Below are 19268 nucleotides of genomic sequence, written 5' to 3'. Positions count from 1 at the left end.
AGAGAGAAGTAAACTTTTATCCCACTGCTGTACTGATAATGATTATCACTAATAATGACAAGCACTAATATTTATTAAGCTCTTGCTGTATGCCAGACACTGTCTAAGAGCTCTTCAAAGATGCTCTCACTTAATCTTCACAACAGATCTATGCTAAAACCCTACCAGCACCCCCATTTCACAGTTGAGAGGCTATGCAAATTGCCTACATGGAACCCAGTTGACGTTTGAACTCAGGAAGTTGACTCTAGAGCCCATCCTCTCAATGATAAATTAATGCAGCATTGGGCCCACTGTCGCACCATCTAGATTTGATTTTCTCAGTGTATATTCTGCCTTTGTACACTTTAGTAATGAACCTAATTTTGAAATGGCTATTCCACAAGATCCACCCAGTTTCATACTTTGTATCTTCAATTTTATTAAGCCCCAAATTAAACCTAAGTTACCTGTTGGTACAAACTCGGTACCCAGGTAGTATGAGAATGTTGTGTCTTTCCAAAGTTTTCATGAAGCAAACATAAAACACCAGGTGATTAAATGGAAAGACTACACACAATCTGACCAACCTATATTCATCTGAGCCATCATGCTTACCTGGGGCCACTGAGGGGACTGCATCTCTGGCAAAACCTGAACAGACTTAAAGTTCCCACTTTCAAGTACCAAAATGATGCAACACTTTCCTTTAGAATCCAGGTCAGGGCATTCTTTTGAACTTTTCTAAATTCCTATGAAACTCAGTAATTCCGCTGATGCTTCCCCGCCACCCCCCGCTTCTAATAACCTCTTGCTTCTCAAAGGACAGACGACATAGGAGGAAAAGAGGAGAAACATATATACATGATTGACTGTGCAAAGAAAGTTACTAACATGCTGGCCTGGGCGATTCAGAAAGAAAGGGAAACAGAAAATGGTCAATCTCTGGGTTGGGCAGTGCATTTTATTTTATAAATAGCATTCTAACTTGGAAAGCGTGTCCCTAAGGTAGAAATGAGTCTATTTATTTTTCCAGGCTCCCCAGAGCACAGTCTACAATCCAAAGATAACTGGGTCAAGATTTAGTCATACAACATACACCACTGTGATGAATATTTGCTTAGCACACAGTGTATAAGCAAGTATGTACACTTTGTATATATGTACCATGGTGCTGCATACTAGTATCTTACAAAATACTTGCTCTTATTTCTTTTCTTTCAACAATTAGTATTTTGTGTTTATTTTATATATATATATATATATAAAACTCATATATACTATATAAAACATATATAATAATGATTTCACCATTAGAAGTGTTTAATTCAAATTGACTGTGGGACTTCCCTGGCAGTCCAGTGGTTAAGACTCTGCACTCCCAATGCAGGGGGCATGGGTTCGATCCCTGATCGGGGAACTAAGATCCCATGTGCCACACGGTGTGGCCAAAAAAAAAAAAAAAGACTGTGATCATTGTGAACACTAACAGTATGTTTCACTGGAAAGATGAACTCAAAAAAAAATACCAATGCTGAATAATCAATTATTTTATTTTACTCGCTAATTTATGTGATCTGTGTGATCATGAAGTAAAGAGGTGTCTTTTCAGTTGGAGTTCACAACTGGCTCTAAGGAAATTCCAAAAGAATTCCCAAATATTATTAATATTCTGAGGCATTGCATTAGGCTGAAATAAAGATCCCGAAGTGATGATTTTGAAGGGATGGCTTCTAACATTTGTAAAAAACTCAATCTCACAGCTTTAGAGAGTTGGGTCATAGCTAACACACTTTTTCAAGCACATCTGATTCAAAATGTCTATCCTTAGCTAGCCATTACAGGCCATCACCATACTGCCATCCTTACTCTAAAACTCAAGGTCTTCAAAAGCGACTTTAAGAATGAAAAATGAATGTATCCTCTCAACATGTCAGAAAACTCTAATCCAGTTCACATCACATGCCAAGCCCTGTAATGGGTTCTGTAGAGAAACCCCAGCAGCAAGTAACACCAGGACACCGAGCAAATGAGTGGTGAGCTGAGGGGACCCTGGAAAGGTCCCCTGGAGAGAGTGGCAGTGGACCAAGCCAGTGCACAGGTGCAGTTTAAACTTGGTGCTCTTGGGACTTCCCTGGTGGTCCAGTGGTTAAGAATCTGCCTTCCCATGCAGGGAACGCGGGTTCGATCCCTGGTCTGGGAACTAAGATCCCACATGCAGTGGGGTAACTGAGCCTGCACGCCCTGAAGCCCTCGTGCCACAACTAGAGAGAAGCCTGAGCACCACAACAAAAGATCCCACATGCTGCAACTAAGACCTGATGCAGCCAAATAAATAAATCACTAAAAATAAAAAATAAACTTGGTGCTCACCACCAGCCCTTATTGACACCAGCACTCAATAAGCGAAGGGGCCAGGGATAGAAATACCCTAAACACTCAGCAGTGAGGGAATCATTAAATAAATCATGGAGCTTGAAGAGGGTGGAACAGCATGCTTAATACTTAAATTCAGCCTGAGGTAGAAAAATGCTATATCCTGATATGAAGTGATCTGCAAAATATATACTTTGGTGGAAAAAGCAAAGCATTTATAAAACAATGTAATGTGTCATTTTTTTTCTTGTTTTAATTTTTACTGTGGAAATTTTTAAACATACAAAATGAGAGAGAACAGAATAATAAACCCTTATGTACCCACCTTTAACAAGGATCAGCTTATGGGCAAAATCCCATATGCAATAGTATAGTATATTATATTATACTATAATATTTTAGTATGTATCTCTAAATGGTAAGGACTCTTTAAAAATATCATTATAAAATTTGGGTAAATTTTAATATTTATTATAAATGTGGGTATATGCCTAAAATGGTTTCTGGAAAAAAAAAAAACTAAAACAAAAGTAGTGGTTGCCCCTGGAAAAACGGGGGCCAGAGTGAAGAACCAAGGAGACTTCACTGTTACTTAATACCTTTCAGTAAAATTTAAAATGTAGCTACAAAAGGGAGCACAGGGCCTGGAAGAGCAGCAGAAAGGCTGCCATGACGTGAGGAAGACAGTGTGGCCTCAGTGGAGGGCGCTGAACACACGAGGTTGAGTTTGAATATGAGACACTCAAGGAGCCATTTATATAGATTCAAACACTAGCAGGTGACAGTGTCCATCGGCTACAGGATATGAAGTCTCTAAATGTGAAAAGTAATAGAGAGTTGTGAACTCAGTGACATTACTATACATAATTACGATTCCAATAATGTGCAGATCCAGGCATTTCTGAGATGAAATGGGCTCATCTCAACCTCCCTACTGCCATATCCAGCTACAGGAGGCTGATGAAATCTATCATTTAAAGCACTGTGGTTTTAAAGGGCGCTTCAAAAACATTTTTTTTTTTTTAAACAAGTTAATGTCTTACTTTCTCCTCTTTTCCCACCTGTAGTCCTTGTAATTTCTCTGCCTTATAGGTGGGGAAAATGTCAGTTCCTTCCCTGGTGGTTCTATCTGTTACATCTGTATCACATTAACAGAGCCCTGGGATCCACCACAGGCAGGGTTAGGTTAAAGAAATAAGCCTTTGTGAGTGCTTGCTTACAGTGAATTCAGACGCAATACAGTTCTCCAGTCTTTTAATCTCAGGATCAGTAAAACAGGGGCTATGAGAAGATAAGATTAAAAGTAGCTGATTTTTAGGACCCTGTTCATTTCTCTGACAATTTTCACTCCTCTGAAAAATCCAAAGATGTTACAAAATATAGACAAAAGTCAGGAAAGACTGGTCTCAACTAGACTAGTTAAAATCCAAAACTTCTAAATATATGTTAAAAGAAACACTACTTTCTCACTTTCAAATATCACTTGAACAAGGCTAATAAAATGTTCCCCAGTAAAGGTCAAAAGGGAAATGTCTTTAATGAATAGACTTTCAACTTTTTAAACCTTAAACTTTTCATTAGCTTGAGCATAAATAAGTTTTTTCTGAGAATTTTAAAATAGTTGGTTCTCTTTTTCAGGTTATATCCTGCCCCCGGCAAGTCTCTCCCTTTTATTATTTTCCTTAACAAAACCCAGTATTTCTAGACAGTATATAGAAATAGTTCACTTAACCACTGGCAGTATAGTTGCTAAATAGGTGATGTTTTACTGTACTTAACACCGGGGAGCTATTTCTTTTACAAAAATGCTTCCTGGGACAAACAATTTATGTATGAATCAAAATGAAACCGCTGAGGAATCTAATGATATTTTCACACAAACTGCCCAATTTTACCCCAAGAGGCTCATGTTCTTCTCTACCAGCAGATGAAAATTTGGGGGGAGGGGGTCAGTGTAGAGATTGCAAAAGAAAGTGCCACCGTAGGCTACACCTTTCCCAGGTACCTGTCTCATCTGCGGAGCTGGGGGAGGCACTGTCTTGGGACAGGGTCGTCCAGCTGGACTCCTCGTCACTCGGTGCCAGGTTCTGGATCCGGTGGAGTGCACAATCGGTTTTGGCCCCCGTTTTAGGATGATCCTTCTTGGTCTCCGGGCTGGATGATACGGTGGCTATCTGGCCATCTTCAGGGCTGAACTGGGGTTTGTTTGGTTTCTGCAGCAGTAAGTCGCCATTCCCGACGACGGTGGAGGCCTGGCTCTGGCCTGGCTGGGCCTTCTCTTCCACAGCCCCATGCTGGTTGCCCAAGTTCTGCTCGAGTTCTCTGGTTGAGGTTTCCAGGTCTGCATAGTAATTCAGGAAGCTCTTGGTTCTTCGGGGCTGGGAGGGTAAAATCTCGCAGCCCGAGGAATCCCGTGGGTGGGGCTCTTTACCCTCTAACTTCTCAGAAGTTATGTTGATGACTGCAGTGGGGCTGACATTTCTGTTGGGGTCCTGCTGCCCTTGTTCTGCAGCCTTCCGGAGCTGGTTCTCTCCATTTTTCACCAGCTTGATGTTGGCAGAGCCATTTCCCAGCAGGGGCTGTGCGGCCAGATCCGAGAGGCCCATTGCCGCCTGGATGTTAGTTAGTGCATATTTTTTCCTGCATTTCGGGGGTGTGCTGTTCTTGGTTTCTGTGTGTTTTATTTCAGCGTTCAACAGTTCATTGTGGGAGGAACGGAGATTAAGGGTGTTTGGTGGTGTGGCCGGGCTATTCCGATTCGTGACGTCTGTCGTTCCGCTGCTGGCCATAAACACTGCCAAAGTGTCTACACCTGAGTCAGCTGGAAAAAAAAGAAAACTGGTCATTAGACGCCTGGCATGATTAAAACTACTTAGCATAGAGAGTGAGCAAACATTTCTGTACAGAAAATTGCAAGAACCAATGCTTCCGTTGCAGTTTTGTAGAACGGACCCATTTTCCTCTCTTTTCACCGTTTGCTCATACATTAAACAGGAGCAAATAAAAGGCTTAATGTGGATACACAAAAGCCAATTTATAGAAAAGCTAGGAGGTCTGAGGGTCCAAATTTTAAAGTAAAAAAATATCTCTCTTTTGAAATCATATAAAAGCATTTTCTTCCAGCAGCTGGTCTTCGTTTTTTCACAACCTTGCAAATCATCCCCTTTCTAAACATTTACACCACATTTCTATTCTGTCGTTCCCTCAGGCAACAAAAAAGTTGCTCAAAAATCCTCTGGGGCTCCAGCTTTCTTAATTAACCTGAAAGGTCACTGTTCAATGAAGCACCATACATCCAAGGTAATTTTTCTTCACCATGTTTAAAAATAGTGTTCTGAACACCAGGAAAAATCAAACCTCCATTAGAGTTTGAAAATGTCTTGTGAACATTTCTGACCTGGGCTTACTGTTTGTACTAAACAGAAATTTTGGAGAAATGGCTTAATTGCTCAAGAACATACATACCCACATAAAACTATTACTAATAATGTAGCATTGAGCCCTTGGCTACAGATGTGTTAAGAGTCCCCAAAGGAGTCTCAACATATTCCACTGAATTAAAACACAGACTCAGGGCTTCCCTGGTGGGGCAGTGGTTGAGAATCCGCCTGCCAACGCAGGGGACATGGGTTCGAGCCCTGGTCTGGGAAGATCCCACATGCCGCGGAGCAACTGGGCCCGTGAGCCACAACTACTGAGCCTGCGCGTCTGGATCCTGTGCTCCGCAACAAGAGAGGCCGCGATAGTGAGAGGCCCACGCACCGCGATGAAGAGTGGCCCCCGCTTGCCACAACTAGAGAAAGCCCTCACACAGAAATGAAGACCCAACACAGCCAAAAATAAATAAATAAATTAATTAATTTAAAAAAAAAAACCACACACAGACTCAGCGGTTTGCAGTCACCACAAGCCCTTGCAGAACTCCTGGGAAATTATCTGACAGTTGCATTTATCTCAAATATTGTTCACACCATCAGTGATTTGTTCCATGTGTCTCTTGCTAGGAAGAGAGAAAGGTTTCTCAGACTAGAAGGGAATAAAAATTCATCAGCAAGAATTTCTAAGGTTTCAGATATCTCAGTCTATGAGGAATGACTTCTTTCTTATCTGATCCCTTGCCCTCCAGAGACCTCCGTGGGCTCTACACCAGCAGTAGATGAACCAAAGCACAGCTCCCAATATTCCTGAAATTGTACTGTGACAACTCCCCCTTCCTCCACCAGGCAAAACAGAGACCTCCGCAGGGAAGGAAGGTAAGAATGTTCTACTGTTCGGGAGCTCAGAGGTATCCCTTTCCATCATCTGATACTCAGGATAAGCTATTTTAGAAAAGAGTCACCCACTGATTCTAGAGTCTGTGTGCTTCTTGGAAGCTAGGGAACAACTGTACACTCCAGGCAGTGTCCATATTTACAACAGAATGACCATATGGCCCACAGAGATAGCTAAGGCTGTAACCCAAAGTGGTTAGGCTCTGGGCCCCATTCTTTAGAATTATTATTTATAAGGATTCCTGCTTACCCCGCACCTACTGCACTTGGGCTTCATTGAGAATCTGGTTTGTTTTTCCCTTTTAAACACTACTCTGATGACTAAATTTTAAACAAAAATGTATACTGTTTTGGCTACTACTACCATTTTACAGAAAACATATTTCAATTTATAATTCAACCTCACTCCATAGCAGCATTTGATATGAAAAGGGCCCACTTTGAACCCACATGAAGTTTTCCCTGAGACACACAACCATAACATAGGCACACAAGAGAAAATTACATTTAGACTTCTGGGTATTTAGAGTGACATTATTATAAAAAATCTGGCAATCTGCTGGCTTTTTAGAAGGTATGGCAAAAAAATTGCTATGAGGCTATTTTACGATGTTAGGTACTATATCCTAGCAATGGTATTAGGGAGAATTTTTTATTTACTCTGCTTATAATTATAAACATTTTCAGAAAGAATACCATCAAAATTTCTTGGTGAGTTAATATTTAAGTGGCTTTTATACCCTGGATGTGACAGATAAAAACTTTCAGCCAACAGAGCTGGAGGAATCAGGCTCCCTGACTTCAGACTATATTACAAAGCTACAGTAATCAAAACAGTATGGTACTGGCACAGAAACAGAAATATAGATCAATGGAACAGGATAGAAAGTCCAGAGATAAACACATGCACCTATGGTCACCTAATCTATGAAAAAGAAGGCAAGAATATACAGTGGAGAAAAGACAGTCTCTTAGGTAAGTGGTGCTGGGAAAAACTGGACAGCTACAGGTAAAAGAATAAAATTAGAACATTTTCTAACACCATACACAAAAATAAACTCAAATGGATGAAATACCTAAGTGTAAGACTGGATACTATAAAACTCTTAGAGGAAAACGTAGGCAGAACACTCTCTCACATAAATCGCAGCAAGATCTTTTTTGATCCACCTCCTAGAGTAATGAAAATAAAAACAAAAATAAACAAATGGGACCTAATTAAACTTAAAAGCTTTTGCACAGCAAAGGAAACCATAAACAAGATGAAAAGACAACCCTCAGAATGGGAGAAAATATTTGCAAACGAAGCAATGGACAAAGGATTAATCTCCAAAATATACAAACAGCTCATGCAGCTCAATATCAAAAAAATAAACAACCCAAACAAAAAATGGGCAGAAGACCTAAATAGACATTTCTCCAAAGAAGACACAGAGATGGCCAAAAAGCACATGAAAAGATGCTCAACATCACTAATTATTAGAGAAATGCAAGTCAAAACTACAGTGAGGTACATCACCTCACACTGGTCAGAATCAAAAAAATCTACAACAATAAATGCTGGAGAGGGTGTGGAGAAAAGGGAAACTTCCTACACTGTTGGTGGGAATGTAAATTGGTATAGCCACTATAGAGAACAGTATGAAGATTCCTTAAAAAACTAAAAATAGAGCTACCATTTGATCCAGGAATCCCACTCCTGGGGATATATTTCTGGAGAAAACTGTAATTCGAAAATATATAGGTACCCCAATGTTCACTGCAGCACTGTTTAAAATAGCCAGGACATGGAAGCAACCTAAATGTCCATCAACGGAGGAATGGATAAAGAAGATGTGGTACAAATATACAATGGAATATTACTCAGCCATAAAAAAGTAAAAAATAATGCCATTTGCAGTGACATGGATGGACCCAGAGATTGTCATACTGAGCGAAGTAAGTCAGACAGAAAATGAAAAGGCAACCTATGGAATGGGATTTTTAAAAAGGAAAGAAATAGGCACAGAGGGGGAGACATGATTAAGGTGTCAGATGTGAACAGTGAGGAATGCACTCCAGGATCTGGCCTGGGGAGGGCAGGAGACGGAGCCGGGAGGAGGGTGAAGAGCTAGGGGAAAAGGAAAAGGCCAAGGGGTCAGAGGTCTCCGAAAGGTAAGGGAACAGGTGTGACAGGAACAAGGGATTGCTCCAACCCTAGCTGCATGCATGCCCTGGGGAGCTTTTAAAAAGCCCAGAAGCCCAGGTCCCACCCCGTAAGACACTCCCAAATTCTGATTCAATTAGTTTGGGATTGGGCCCAGTCAGGGTATTAAAATGGAATGTTCTTTGGGGGATTCCAGTGTGTGGCCAAGGCTGAGAACCACTGCAGTAAGTGAGAGATTTGGAAGAAAAAGATGATACATATGCATGTTAATGATTTCAGAGGCTCTTGAAACACTCTGGTCACACATGCCATGTTCCTTGTACATGCACACATTCTCAGCATCCCTCCCTCCTTCCTGGCAAATTTCTACTCCACCTTTAAGATTCAGGGTAGACGTCACCTCTTTGGGAAGCCTTCTCTTGCCCCTCTAGACAGGCTCCAGGGCTGCTTCTTCTACACCCTTCATAAACCTATCTCCACTTCTCCACAGCATAACAGCATTTCTCACACTGTTTTATTTTTAACCTACTTGAGTTTACCACTAAGCTGTGACTTCCAGCAACAAGCACAGCGGCCTAGCATGCAGTAGGCACTCAGTAAATGTTCGTAGAATAAACTGTTGAATAAAATGAAAAAGACAAGTGTTTCATTAACATCTCAAGAAATGTTTACTTAAAAAGCCTAGGTTAAATTTTTGAGTTTCTTCTTAAAGATTGAAAGGAAACCACCATTACTGCCTAAATAGTCAACGGTAAATTCATTTTTCCTTTCCTTGAAAAAGACTAATGCTCTCAGAAAGGGAAAAGGTGATCAGTGGTCAGTTATCTCAGCTTTCCCCCCGTGCAAGCAGCATCTGGGCAAGATTTAAAATAAAATCCTTCAACACTGTCTAGACCAATTTATTTTGCTCCTCAGTCTCAGCTCAAGAAAATTCCTGGTCAATTCTGTCATAACTCCCCAAAGAAGAAAAGACTATTTAGAGTCAAATAGCCTTTTTTTTTTTTTTTTTTGACCCAGAGCAGACTGGTGTACTTCTTTGCCAAACATGATTTCTCACCAGCTGTGATCCCAACAGCTTAAAGTTCTCCAAGCTCTGGTGTGAAGAAAACTGGAGGCCCAGCAGAGGCTCTGGTGCACACAGCACACGTGTTCCTGTCACCCTGTGATCCCCACCACCCAATTCCGGGCCTTCCTCTGTTCCTTACCTCCTCCTGTTTACCATCTGCATCATTAATAACACTGAACAGAAGAGGATTAAGTAGAATGGGAAATAGCAACATAACAATAATATAACAAATTATGTTGAAAAACAGATGCTCTATGGACATGGAAATGAAAGGATATAGAATGAAAGATGCTATACTGAGACGCTCAAAAGTTGGTGTATTTAAGCTGGTTCCATTTTTCTCTGCCTCACATGAGTTTACTATAGTTATAGATCAAAGAAAACTTGGTATAATACTCCCTATAAACTGGGGAAAGAGGGGAAGTTAAGTCCACTAACGCACGGGCTGGATGCTAACTGAGAATTCACGGCATTGCCATTCTCCCGAGTTCCCTGCCTGGAAACCTGGGAATAGCCCTTCATGAGTTTCTTATCCTACCAAATTCTGTCAATTTTACTGGAAAACGTTTCTTCAATAAATTGAGCTCCCTCTTCTCACCATCTTTATGGCTGCTTTCAGGTTCTCACCACTTTAAGTTTCCTTCTATATCTCCCAAGCACAACAGTCTCTCAAACTCCAGTCTACCCTGACACAGTTCGTCCTCTGTAATTCTAAAAACAAACGGACCACGCAATTCTCAGTTTAAAAATTTCTACTGGCTCCCTGTTGTCCAAATTCAGCCCAGTATACAAGGCACTTCAAATTCTCCTCTGCTAGCCTAAATCTACCCTTCCCATCGCATCTCCTGTCACTGCACCTCGCCCTCCCGCCGTGGTCCCTACAGGACAGCAACAGTGAACTTTTCTGAGGATGCTAAGCCTCTTCACAACCCTTTGCCTCTGCACATAGAATTTGTTTCCTCTGCCTGGGAAGGTCCTTTGCCCTCATCTGCTTTACCCCTGCCCTATTTCCTGCCTGAAAACTCCTATAAATCCTTCAAAACCCAGCTCACATGTCCTCCTTTAGGCCTTCTCTGACTCTTGAACATAATCCTCTGTGCTAGGTGTGTGACACGCAGTTCACATCAGCACTTCTATACTATATTATAATATCAATTGAGAGATTTCGCTCCCCTTCAAACCGCAAGTGCCTTGAGGGCAGTGACTGTTTTGTTCACTTTTTATGAGTTTTATTGAGATATAATTCACATACCATAAAGTTCACCTTTTTAAAGTATAGTTCAGGGGTCTTTAGCATATGCACAGAGTTGTGCATTCATCGCTACAACCTAATTGCAGAACATTTTTATCACCCCAAAAGGAAATCCTGTACCCATTAGCAGTCACTCTCTATTCCTCCCTCCCCTAAGCCCCTGAAAACCACTAATCTACTTTCCGTCTTCATGGGTTTGCCTGTTATGGACATTTCATATAAACAGACTCATACAATATGTGGTCTCTGTGATTAGCTTCCTTCACTTATGTGTATCCTTAAGGTTCATCCATGTTTTAGTATGTATCACTACTTCATTCCTTTTTATGATCAAATCATATTCTACTGTATGGATCTACCACATTTTGTTTATCTGTTCATCAGTTAACAGGTATTTGGATTGTTTACACTTTTTAGCTATTATGAATAATGCTGCTATGAACATTTGTGTACAAGTTTTTGTGTGGACATATGTTTTCAATTCTCTTGGATATATACCCAAGAGCGGAACTGCTGATTATAATTATCCTGTGATGTGCACACGTATATATAGACATACATACCATAGGTATACGTGTGTGTGTGTGTGTGTGTGTGTGTGTGCGTGTGTGTGTATATAAAACCTTGTGAGGAACTGCCAGACTGTTCTGCAAAGCAGTTGTACCAGTTTACATTCCCACTGGCAATGCATAAAGGTTTTGATTTCTCTACATTCTTGTCAACACTTGTTATTGTCTCTTTTTGATTATAGCTACCCAAACAAGTGTGATTTAATTTTGATTTGCATTCCCCTTTCCTTTTTATATTCCAGAGTTTCCAGTTCCTTTTACAAAGCCTGGCACATAAGAGCACTCAATAAATGTTTGGTTCATTCATCGTTCACTCATTTATTAACTAAATATTTTTCACTCATTCATTAACTAAACACTTTCTGAGCATCTATTACATGCCAGTTGCTCTTCTCAAGGTCAAGAACACAACAGTGTACAAAATAAGCAAAATGAATGAGGAATGAGCAAGCAAATGCCAATAACCCTGAGGGCCAGTCTTCAGTACAAAGGTGGCTCTGCCCCTGGATATCTCGAAGGTGAATGGGACCCATGACTTTGCCATCACCTCCACATCTATTCATCATGCTGTCTTGAGCATAACTCACAAAGATCCAACACCAATTCAAGAGGCTCAATTCCTATTCCAGAGCTCGGTATACGTCCAGAGCTAAGAGTGTGACAAGAGCTCATATTACTACTGCTGTCACTCTCCTGCATGCACGAAGCACAAACATCTGTTATGACCTGGCATGTATTTCCTCCTTTTCTGGTAAAAGCGTCACAATTTTTCTTGAGAATCAGCCTCCCTCCATGCTCATTCATTCATTCAACAAATATTTTTTCGTGCATTACTATGCGACAGATACAGTTCTAACTGCTCAGGAGACAGCAGTGAACAAAACTGACAAAATTAAAATATCTGCTCTCACAGAGGAATTCAGCCCCTGTGTTGCAGGCAGAAATGACTCAACCCCTTATTCATGAGGTCCATGGCCTGGGCCCAGCCAATCAGAGGAGCAAATCTCCATGGCTGTGGTGACTGGTTCAAGGAAAAGCATATGACAAATCCTAAGCCTTCTGCCAGAATGATCAGAAGAGAAGTGCTCTCTTTTCTCTTTTTCTTGAACTAGAAGATATAAGCCTAGAGCTTTAAGAGGTCACCATGAAGAGACACCTGTGTACGTAAGACCTAACAAATGGGCAGACAGAGCCAGGAAACAGAGAGAAAGTGAACATGCCCTAATGACATTGCTGGAATCCCTGAAACGAGTCATGCCTGAAACATGAGGTGCCGGGACTTCCAGGGTATTGAAGCCAATAGATTTTCAGCAAGTAAAAGAGCTGTAGTTAATATAATGCACAGAGTATTTTTTATGAAGCCCAACTAAAATTAGGTAAGCCAGGATCACTTTAATTTCATGGCTAACAAAGCCTTCCTCAAACTCTGAGTCGCAAAGATCCCAGCCCTGAGATGTAACCCCGTAACTCAGGTGACATCCTAATACAAATCCATGCTGGAGCCCGGAGTTAAACCTGCCCTCCCGCCTTCTCTTTTCTGAGACCTCTAGCCTCCTGTCAAAGAACGTTTGTCAGTAATGACAGGAAACTCCTCTCTTCAATAACCTGCTGCTCTCCCTCTGCTCCCTTGGCATGCTTAACAAAATTGGAGATTGACAAACGGGCCGGGGAAGCTCAATGCCTGACCAATTCTTAAATGAGACTTCACATTTTCTTCATTTTTTAATTTTCCTGCTATACAACTTTATTTCCACTGAGGAGTTAACAGCAAAACTTCTACCCTGAGGAATGTTGCCTTTTGAACTAGACCTCAAAGTATGAAGGAAATGAAGTAAACTCAGATTTTTTTTCTTTTAGGAAGGAGAGGCAAGATAAAGCTGGTTTCCTGAAATTACTCATGAAAGTAAACTCTCAATGTGACAAAAATGATAAGAACTTCTCTATGAACAAAGGAGGCAAAGGTTATTAGGAGGCAGCTTGGGTCCCTGGGTCAGAGAGATCACAGGATTAGAACCTTAGAAGTTTTTAAACCAGGAGGACAACGGCACACAGCTGGTTCACAGGACAACTGCCCCAGGCTCTAAGATAAAGAGGTGATTTCACCCACTAGGTCTGCCCCACCTAAGGGTTTCCCATGCCCCATTCAGCTAAACTGCCTGAGGGCTCACTCCACTCAACATCCCAAGTGGATCTGAGGAAAGTCAAGAAAGATGTACCAAACACTTTTCTTCAAGAAACTCAGACAGGGCAGAGACAAGGATACGTTATTAACAAAACTCCCAATGGCTAAAGTACGCACAGGGTACGAGAAGAAGGTATTAAGGATGAGGACAGAGGTTCAAGGAAGACTCCCACAAAAGGAACAGCTGAGCTGGGTCTTGAAGGATAGGGTTAGGGTTAGGGTCCACCAGTGGACAAGGAAGAGAAAGGCACTCCAGGTGGGAAAATAACCTGGTATATCAACATCACACCCAGCAGATCTACGTAGTCACCTTGGCATATTATATGCTTATCCCAAGGATATTTTCTTTGCTCAATTTCTAAGCTGTTTTCATCATTTCATCTTCTTCTAAATGATGTCTTCTGAAGACAACTGTATTTTTTAAATATAGCTCTAGAGTTTTATGGCCAAGTTTGACTAACATAGTCAGTGATCAAGCTGGTTTAGGTGAGGAAAAGTAGGTAAACTAAAGTAACAACATAGATTTTCTGGAAAATCTGATAAGCTGGCCTCAAGGCAATTCCAAAAGAGAAAAAAAAAACATTAAACAAGGGCAGAATCCTTGAAATAGGGTAGTTACTCTACTATGTCACAGGCTGAGACCTACTTGGAAGGGACTCCTGTGTTGAATCTCGAAGGTTCAACAGGAATTTTCCAAGACATATAAGGGTATACATTCTGGCATGTTTGTTTTTTTAAAGGCTTCCTGCAGTCACAGCTCCTAAGAGTTGAAAATGGGCTTTAAAGCAAACCTTATCCCAATTATTGGTCCATACTCTACTTCACTAGCTGCCATTGGATTTTCAGGTAAAAAGTGGCTGGAATGATACTCTACTGAAATAAAAATACCGTTTTCCTTGTAAAATGTGTTACATCTTATACCAATGCATGATAGCAGTAGCTGTTATTAAAAACCACGCTGGATAACAGTTTCATTATCTCTTATATAACTACCAATGAATAAAGCAATTTGAGTAACAACAGGAAAAGTGAATAATTGGTATAACAAAATATAGTGACAATAAGAAATTTCTATAAGTTATTTGATTAGTTCACCTCTATTTAGAGGGAAACACATCGTTTACATGTTTGTCAGCTTTATTCTTATGTTTCCATGCTGAGTCTATTTTGCAATGTAATAAAAGACTTTAAATGCTAAAGAATTCCTAGAAGGAATTCTTCTCAACACTTAAAATGTATTCGTCAAAGGACACATGTATTTGCTTTGATTTTGCAAAATTAATATACTTACTCAAATATGGATTTACAAAGAAAATCTACTCCCTGCCCCTAAACCGGTTTCTAAGAATTGCCTCTAAGTTCCTAATTTTCCTGTGTGAATTTAGGTTGGTCACATTGTTTTCAGCTGTCTTTAATAAAAGGATATTTCCGGTCACTCAACTGCCTCTACTTAGCTTAGTGTTTATTTTATTATGTTTTAATTTTAGTTCTCTGTTGAAATGTAACATGCAGTGTTATATAAAGGAGAAAAAGACTTGGACATACTTATTGAGTTTAATTTTAGAATTTAGGGACATTAACATCTATTTGTCCATGGTTTAAATTTACTTATTTAGAAACTCAGAATTTGCAGAGTGGTATGTGCCCTAACAAATATAGAATCTACCTAGATCTATTTGCCACTTACAGTCCTATATTATGTTTAATTCAAAATGTCATTGCAATTGTTTTTTTCTTATTATATTACTATGAGGCTAAGAATTAAATCCCACACCACATTGTATGCAGACTAGCATCCATCACGACACAGAGAAAGGGGCATACAATGAAATTAAGTTGGTTTTCTTATTAAGGCCTGAAATGAATCAACATTAGATCCGGGGAGAATTCTGAATTGGGAGCTCTATTCTAGACAAACCCCGCAATGTCTAAGATGCTGTTTATGCAGACTCACCACCAATGCCTCCTTTGTTCAAATTTAACAGTTCACAGGCTATAACATGCAATCCTACATGGCAAAATGTGACAGAGTTTTAGTTTTCTGTTACAGTCAACTAAAATGTTTTCACATTATGATTAGTAGAGTCATGCAATTAATACATGCATGCAGTTAAGTTCAATTAATTCTTCTATCTTATTTTAAAGATCCACCTTTCTAGTACATTAGTGAGAAACAATAAAAAAGCCAAAACATGTTATTATAGTAAATCATAAGTTTAACATCAAAACAATTATCTAGTATATATATTTGTTAAAGTTTTAAGTCAACTAGTATGCTGCACTGAAACATGTGAAAGTATATCTGACCTGGAAGTACTTCTGACATGGGTCACTGGACGTCAGCAATGGTGCAGGAAATAGGTTATAATCTGAAATCTGAAAAGAGGGATCATTTGAGAAATTAAAACTCCAAATAACAAAGCATGAAAGGAAAAAAGCATAGCATTGAAAATTCTTCTAAAAGCTGTTAAAAATATTAAGCAAATCTTGGCAGATAGTGTCCAAATTTGGTTTACTTATAGTTGGCCAAACCACTTTTGACTGAAATTTGAATTCCTGCTTAACCACATTTCCCACAAACATTTCTTGAGATTTTTTTCCATGCCAAGTTTAAGTTATCTATCTATCGATCTCAAGTTTCCAATGCTTTTTCTCATTAAGAACACACAATTCAGAAGCCAGTAAAGAAAAACACTGGTAAATTTCACCACAAAAATTTAAACCTTCTGTTAAGGAAAAAAAAAAGGCTATAAACACAACAAAGACAAAAAACAAACTGAAAAAAGAATTCATTACAAATGAACTTATTTACAAAACAGAATCAGACTCACTGACATGGATAACAAACTTATGTTTACCAAAGGGGGAAGGTGGGAGGAAGGATAAATTAGGAGTTTGGGATTAACAGATATATATATACTATATATAAAACAGATAACTAACAGGACCTACTATATAGCACAGGGAACTATATTCAATATCTTGAAATAACCTATTACGGAATAGAATCTGAAAGAGAATATATATATATATAACTGAATCAATTTTCTGTACATCTGAAACTCAACGTTGTAAATCAACTATACTTCAAATTAAAAAAAAAAAGTTCACACCATAGATGACATAAAAAGGTAAATTCCTTTTATATAGAAAGAGCTCTTTGAAATTAAGAAAAATATAAACAAGCCTGTAGGAAAATGAGCAAAGGACAGAAACAAGTCCTAACAACAAACCTCACTCAAAACCGAAGAAAATGCAAATTTAAGTAACAATGACTTACTAGTTTTCCTGTAGCCAACTGCAAAGATTAGTAAGCTTGATAACACATAATCTAAGGCAAGGACACTGGAAACAGGAATTTCTAAATCTTGCTGGTGGGAGTAAAAACTGGTAAAACTCTTTGCAGAGCCATTTAGAAATATATGAGCAAATTTAAAATGCATGGGCCCGGGCTTCCCTGGTGGCGCAGTGGTTGAGAATCTGCCTGCCAATGCAGGGGACACGGGTTCGAGCCCTGGTCTGGGAAGAACCCACATGCTGCGGAGCAACTAGGCCCGTGAGCCACAATTGCTGAGCCTGCGCGTCTGGAGCCTGTGCTCCGCAGCAAGAGAGGCTGCGATAGTGAGAGGCCTGCGCACCGCGATGAAGAGTGGCCCCCACTTGCCGCAACTAGAGAAAGCCCTCACACAGAAACAAAGACCCAACACAGCCATAAATAAACAAATAAACAAATAAAATTTTAAAAAAATAAAATAAAATAAAATGCATGGACCCTACTGCTCAGCAATTCCTTTCCTAAGAATTTATTTACAAATAAACTTACATAAACTCTGTCTAAAAGCAAAAGATCAGTAACAACCTAGCTGTTCATCAGTGGATAAGAGCTTCATTAAACTATGATGCAGCCATACAACAGAGTACTGTGCTGCCATTACAAAAAAATGAATCGAATCTACATGACCTGACACAAAAGGGGCCTTAAGACACATCACAAAGGTAAATAATATGCATGATCAAATTTGAGTAAAATTTTAAAAAGCATATACATATATATATGTGTGTATGCATATACACACACACATACTTGCATTTACATAGAAAATGTCTTAAAGGAATAATAAAGAACTAGATACACTGGTAAACTGCCAGTTTACCACATTAGATACATAACAAGGAAAACTGAAAACAGACTTTGTTTTCAATGAGTTGCTATCAGATGTGTCACTTAGAATAACAAACCATTATATTAATTCAAATGTGGATACTGCATGATTCCATTTATATAAAGTACAAAAACAGGAAAAACCTATCTATTATGTCAAGATAGTTTGCCCTGGAGGGCAGGAAAGGGGAAGAAGCAAGAAAGTGGCCTCTGGGATGTTATGATGGTAATATACTTCTTGATCTGGATGTGAAAATTCACCAAGATGTACCCTTATGTGTACATTTCTGTATGCTTACTATACTTCCATGAAATGTTAAAAAAAAGTTAAATGTTAGTGATTTTCTAAAGCATTATTCAAGTTGAGAAACTTTATATTTGCAAAGACTAAATTCTAATCTAACCTTTCCAAACTAGTAACCTTTAACGGGCATTACTTCCAACTTATGATTTAGATAATGACCTGACAACCTTGTCTACTGGTCCACCATACATTTTTAAATTATATTTGCACATATTGTGGGTAAGGCTCATTACTTTCGTATAATTAAAAGGGTGGGCTTAATTTAAACCGTCCTGAAACAGCAAGAGATGTTTCCTCTATGCACCTTTGCTTCTGCCCTATATCTTTCTCAACTCCTTAAAGGTATTTCACAATTCACTTTTCCTTTCTTTCAGTTTTTGTCTTCAGTATACCTTCAGTTATAAGCATAGCAGATATGATAGCTATCAAGAAAATGAATACCAATCAAGTAGAAAGAAAGCTAAGAAAAGGCTTTACAGGAGTATTTTGAAAAGGCTTGAACAAAAATTAAAAATTTGCATATCTTAGTTTGTATTATACTTAAATAAAATATTCCTTTTTCCCCAACACAAAACAAACTCTGATTTCTATAAAGTTAAGAATTGGACATTCTGCTAATCACTTCATTTTTAAAAAGGCCCTGTGCTAGTATTATCATCTGACCAATACTTAATCCATATGTGCCATGAATTATGCTGGGAGCACGAAGCACTTTAGTGAAAAAAAACACATTCTTCCCTCTTTTGGAGCTTATAGACTAGTTGGGGAGATGGATATTAATCAGAAAATTAATCAAATCAGTGTGTAAGTATATATGTTCTAGAGGAAAAGAATTCAGTTCTATGAGAAAATTTAATGAAGGAACAGGTGATATAGATAGCCTGGGGAGTCAGGAAACATTCCCCTGAGAAAGTTAAATTTATGTTGCAATTTGCAGACTAAACAGGATTTAGCAGGATAA

General features: G+C 39.2%; 1 protein-coding gene across 18 annotated transcripts in view; it reads right to left on the bottom strand.

Moving 5' to 3' along the window:
- The window catches only part of APBB2 (amyloid beta precursor protein binding family B member 2), a 365031-nt gene that overhangs the window by 185198 nt on the left and 160565 nt on the right, over positions 1-19268 (bottom strand). For all 18 annotated transcript variants that reach the window (XM_068543062.1, XM_068543063.1, XM_068543057.1 and 15 more), the window contains 2 exons: positions 16149-16217; positions 4361-5176 (listed from right to left, as the gene is read on the bottom strand). In XM_068543062.1, the coding sequence (XP_068399163.1) occupies positions 4361-5176; positions 16149-16167 (835 nt within the window). In that variant the 5' untranslated portion in view covers positions 16168-16217. The remainder of the gene's footprint in view (positions 1-4360; positions 5177-16148; positions 16218-19268) is intronic.

Source organism: Eschrichtius robustus, chromosome 4, assembly GCF_028021215.1.
Source record: "Eschrichtius robustus isolate mEscRob2 chromosome 4, mEscRob2.pri, whole genome shotgun sequence".
Taxonomy (NCBI): domain Eukaryota; kingdom Metazoa; phylum Chordata; class Mammalia; order Artiodactyla; family Eschrichtiidae; genus Eschrichtius; species Eschrichtius robustus.
Note: the sequence above shows the minus strand (reverse complement) of the source record. Positions and strands in the feature narration are given on the sequence as shown.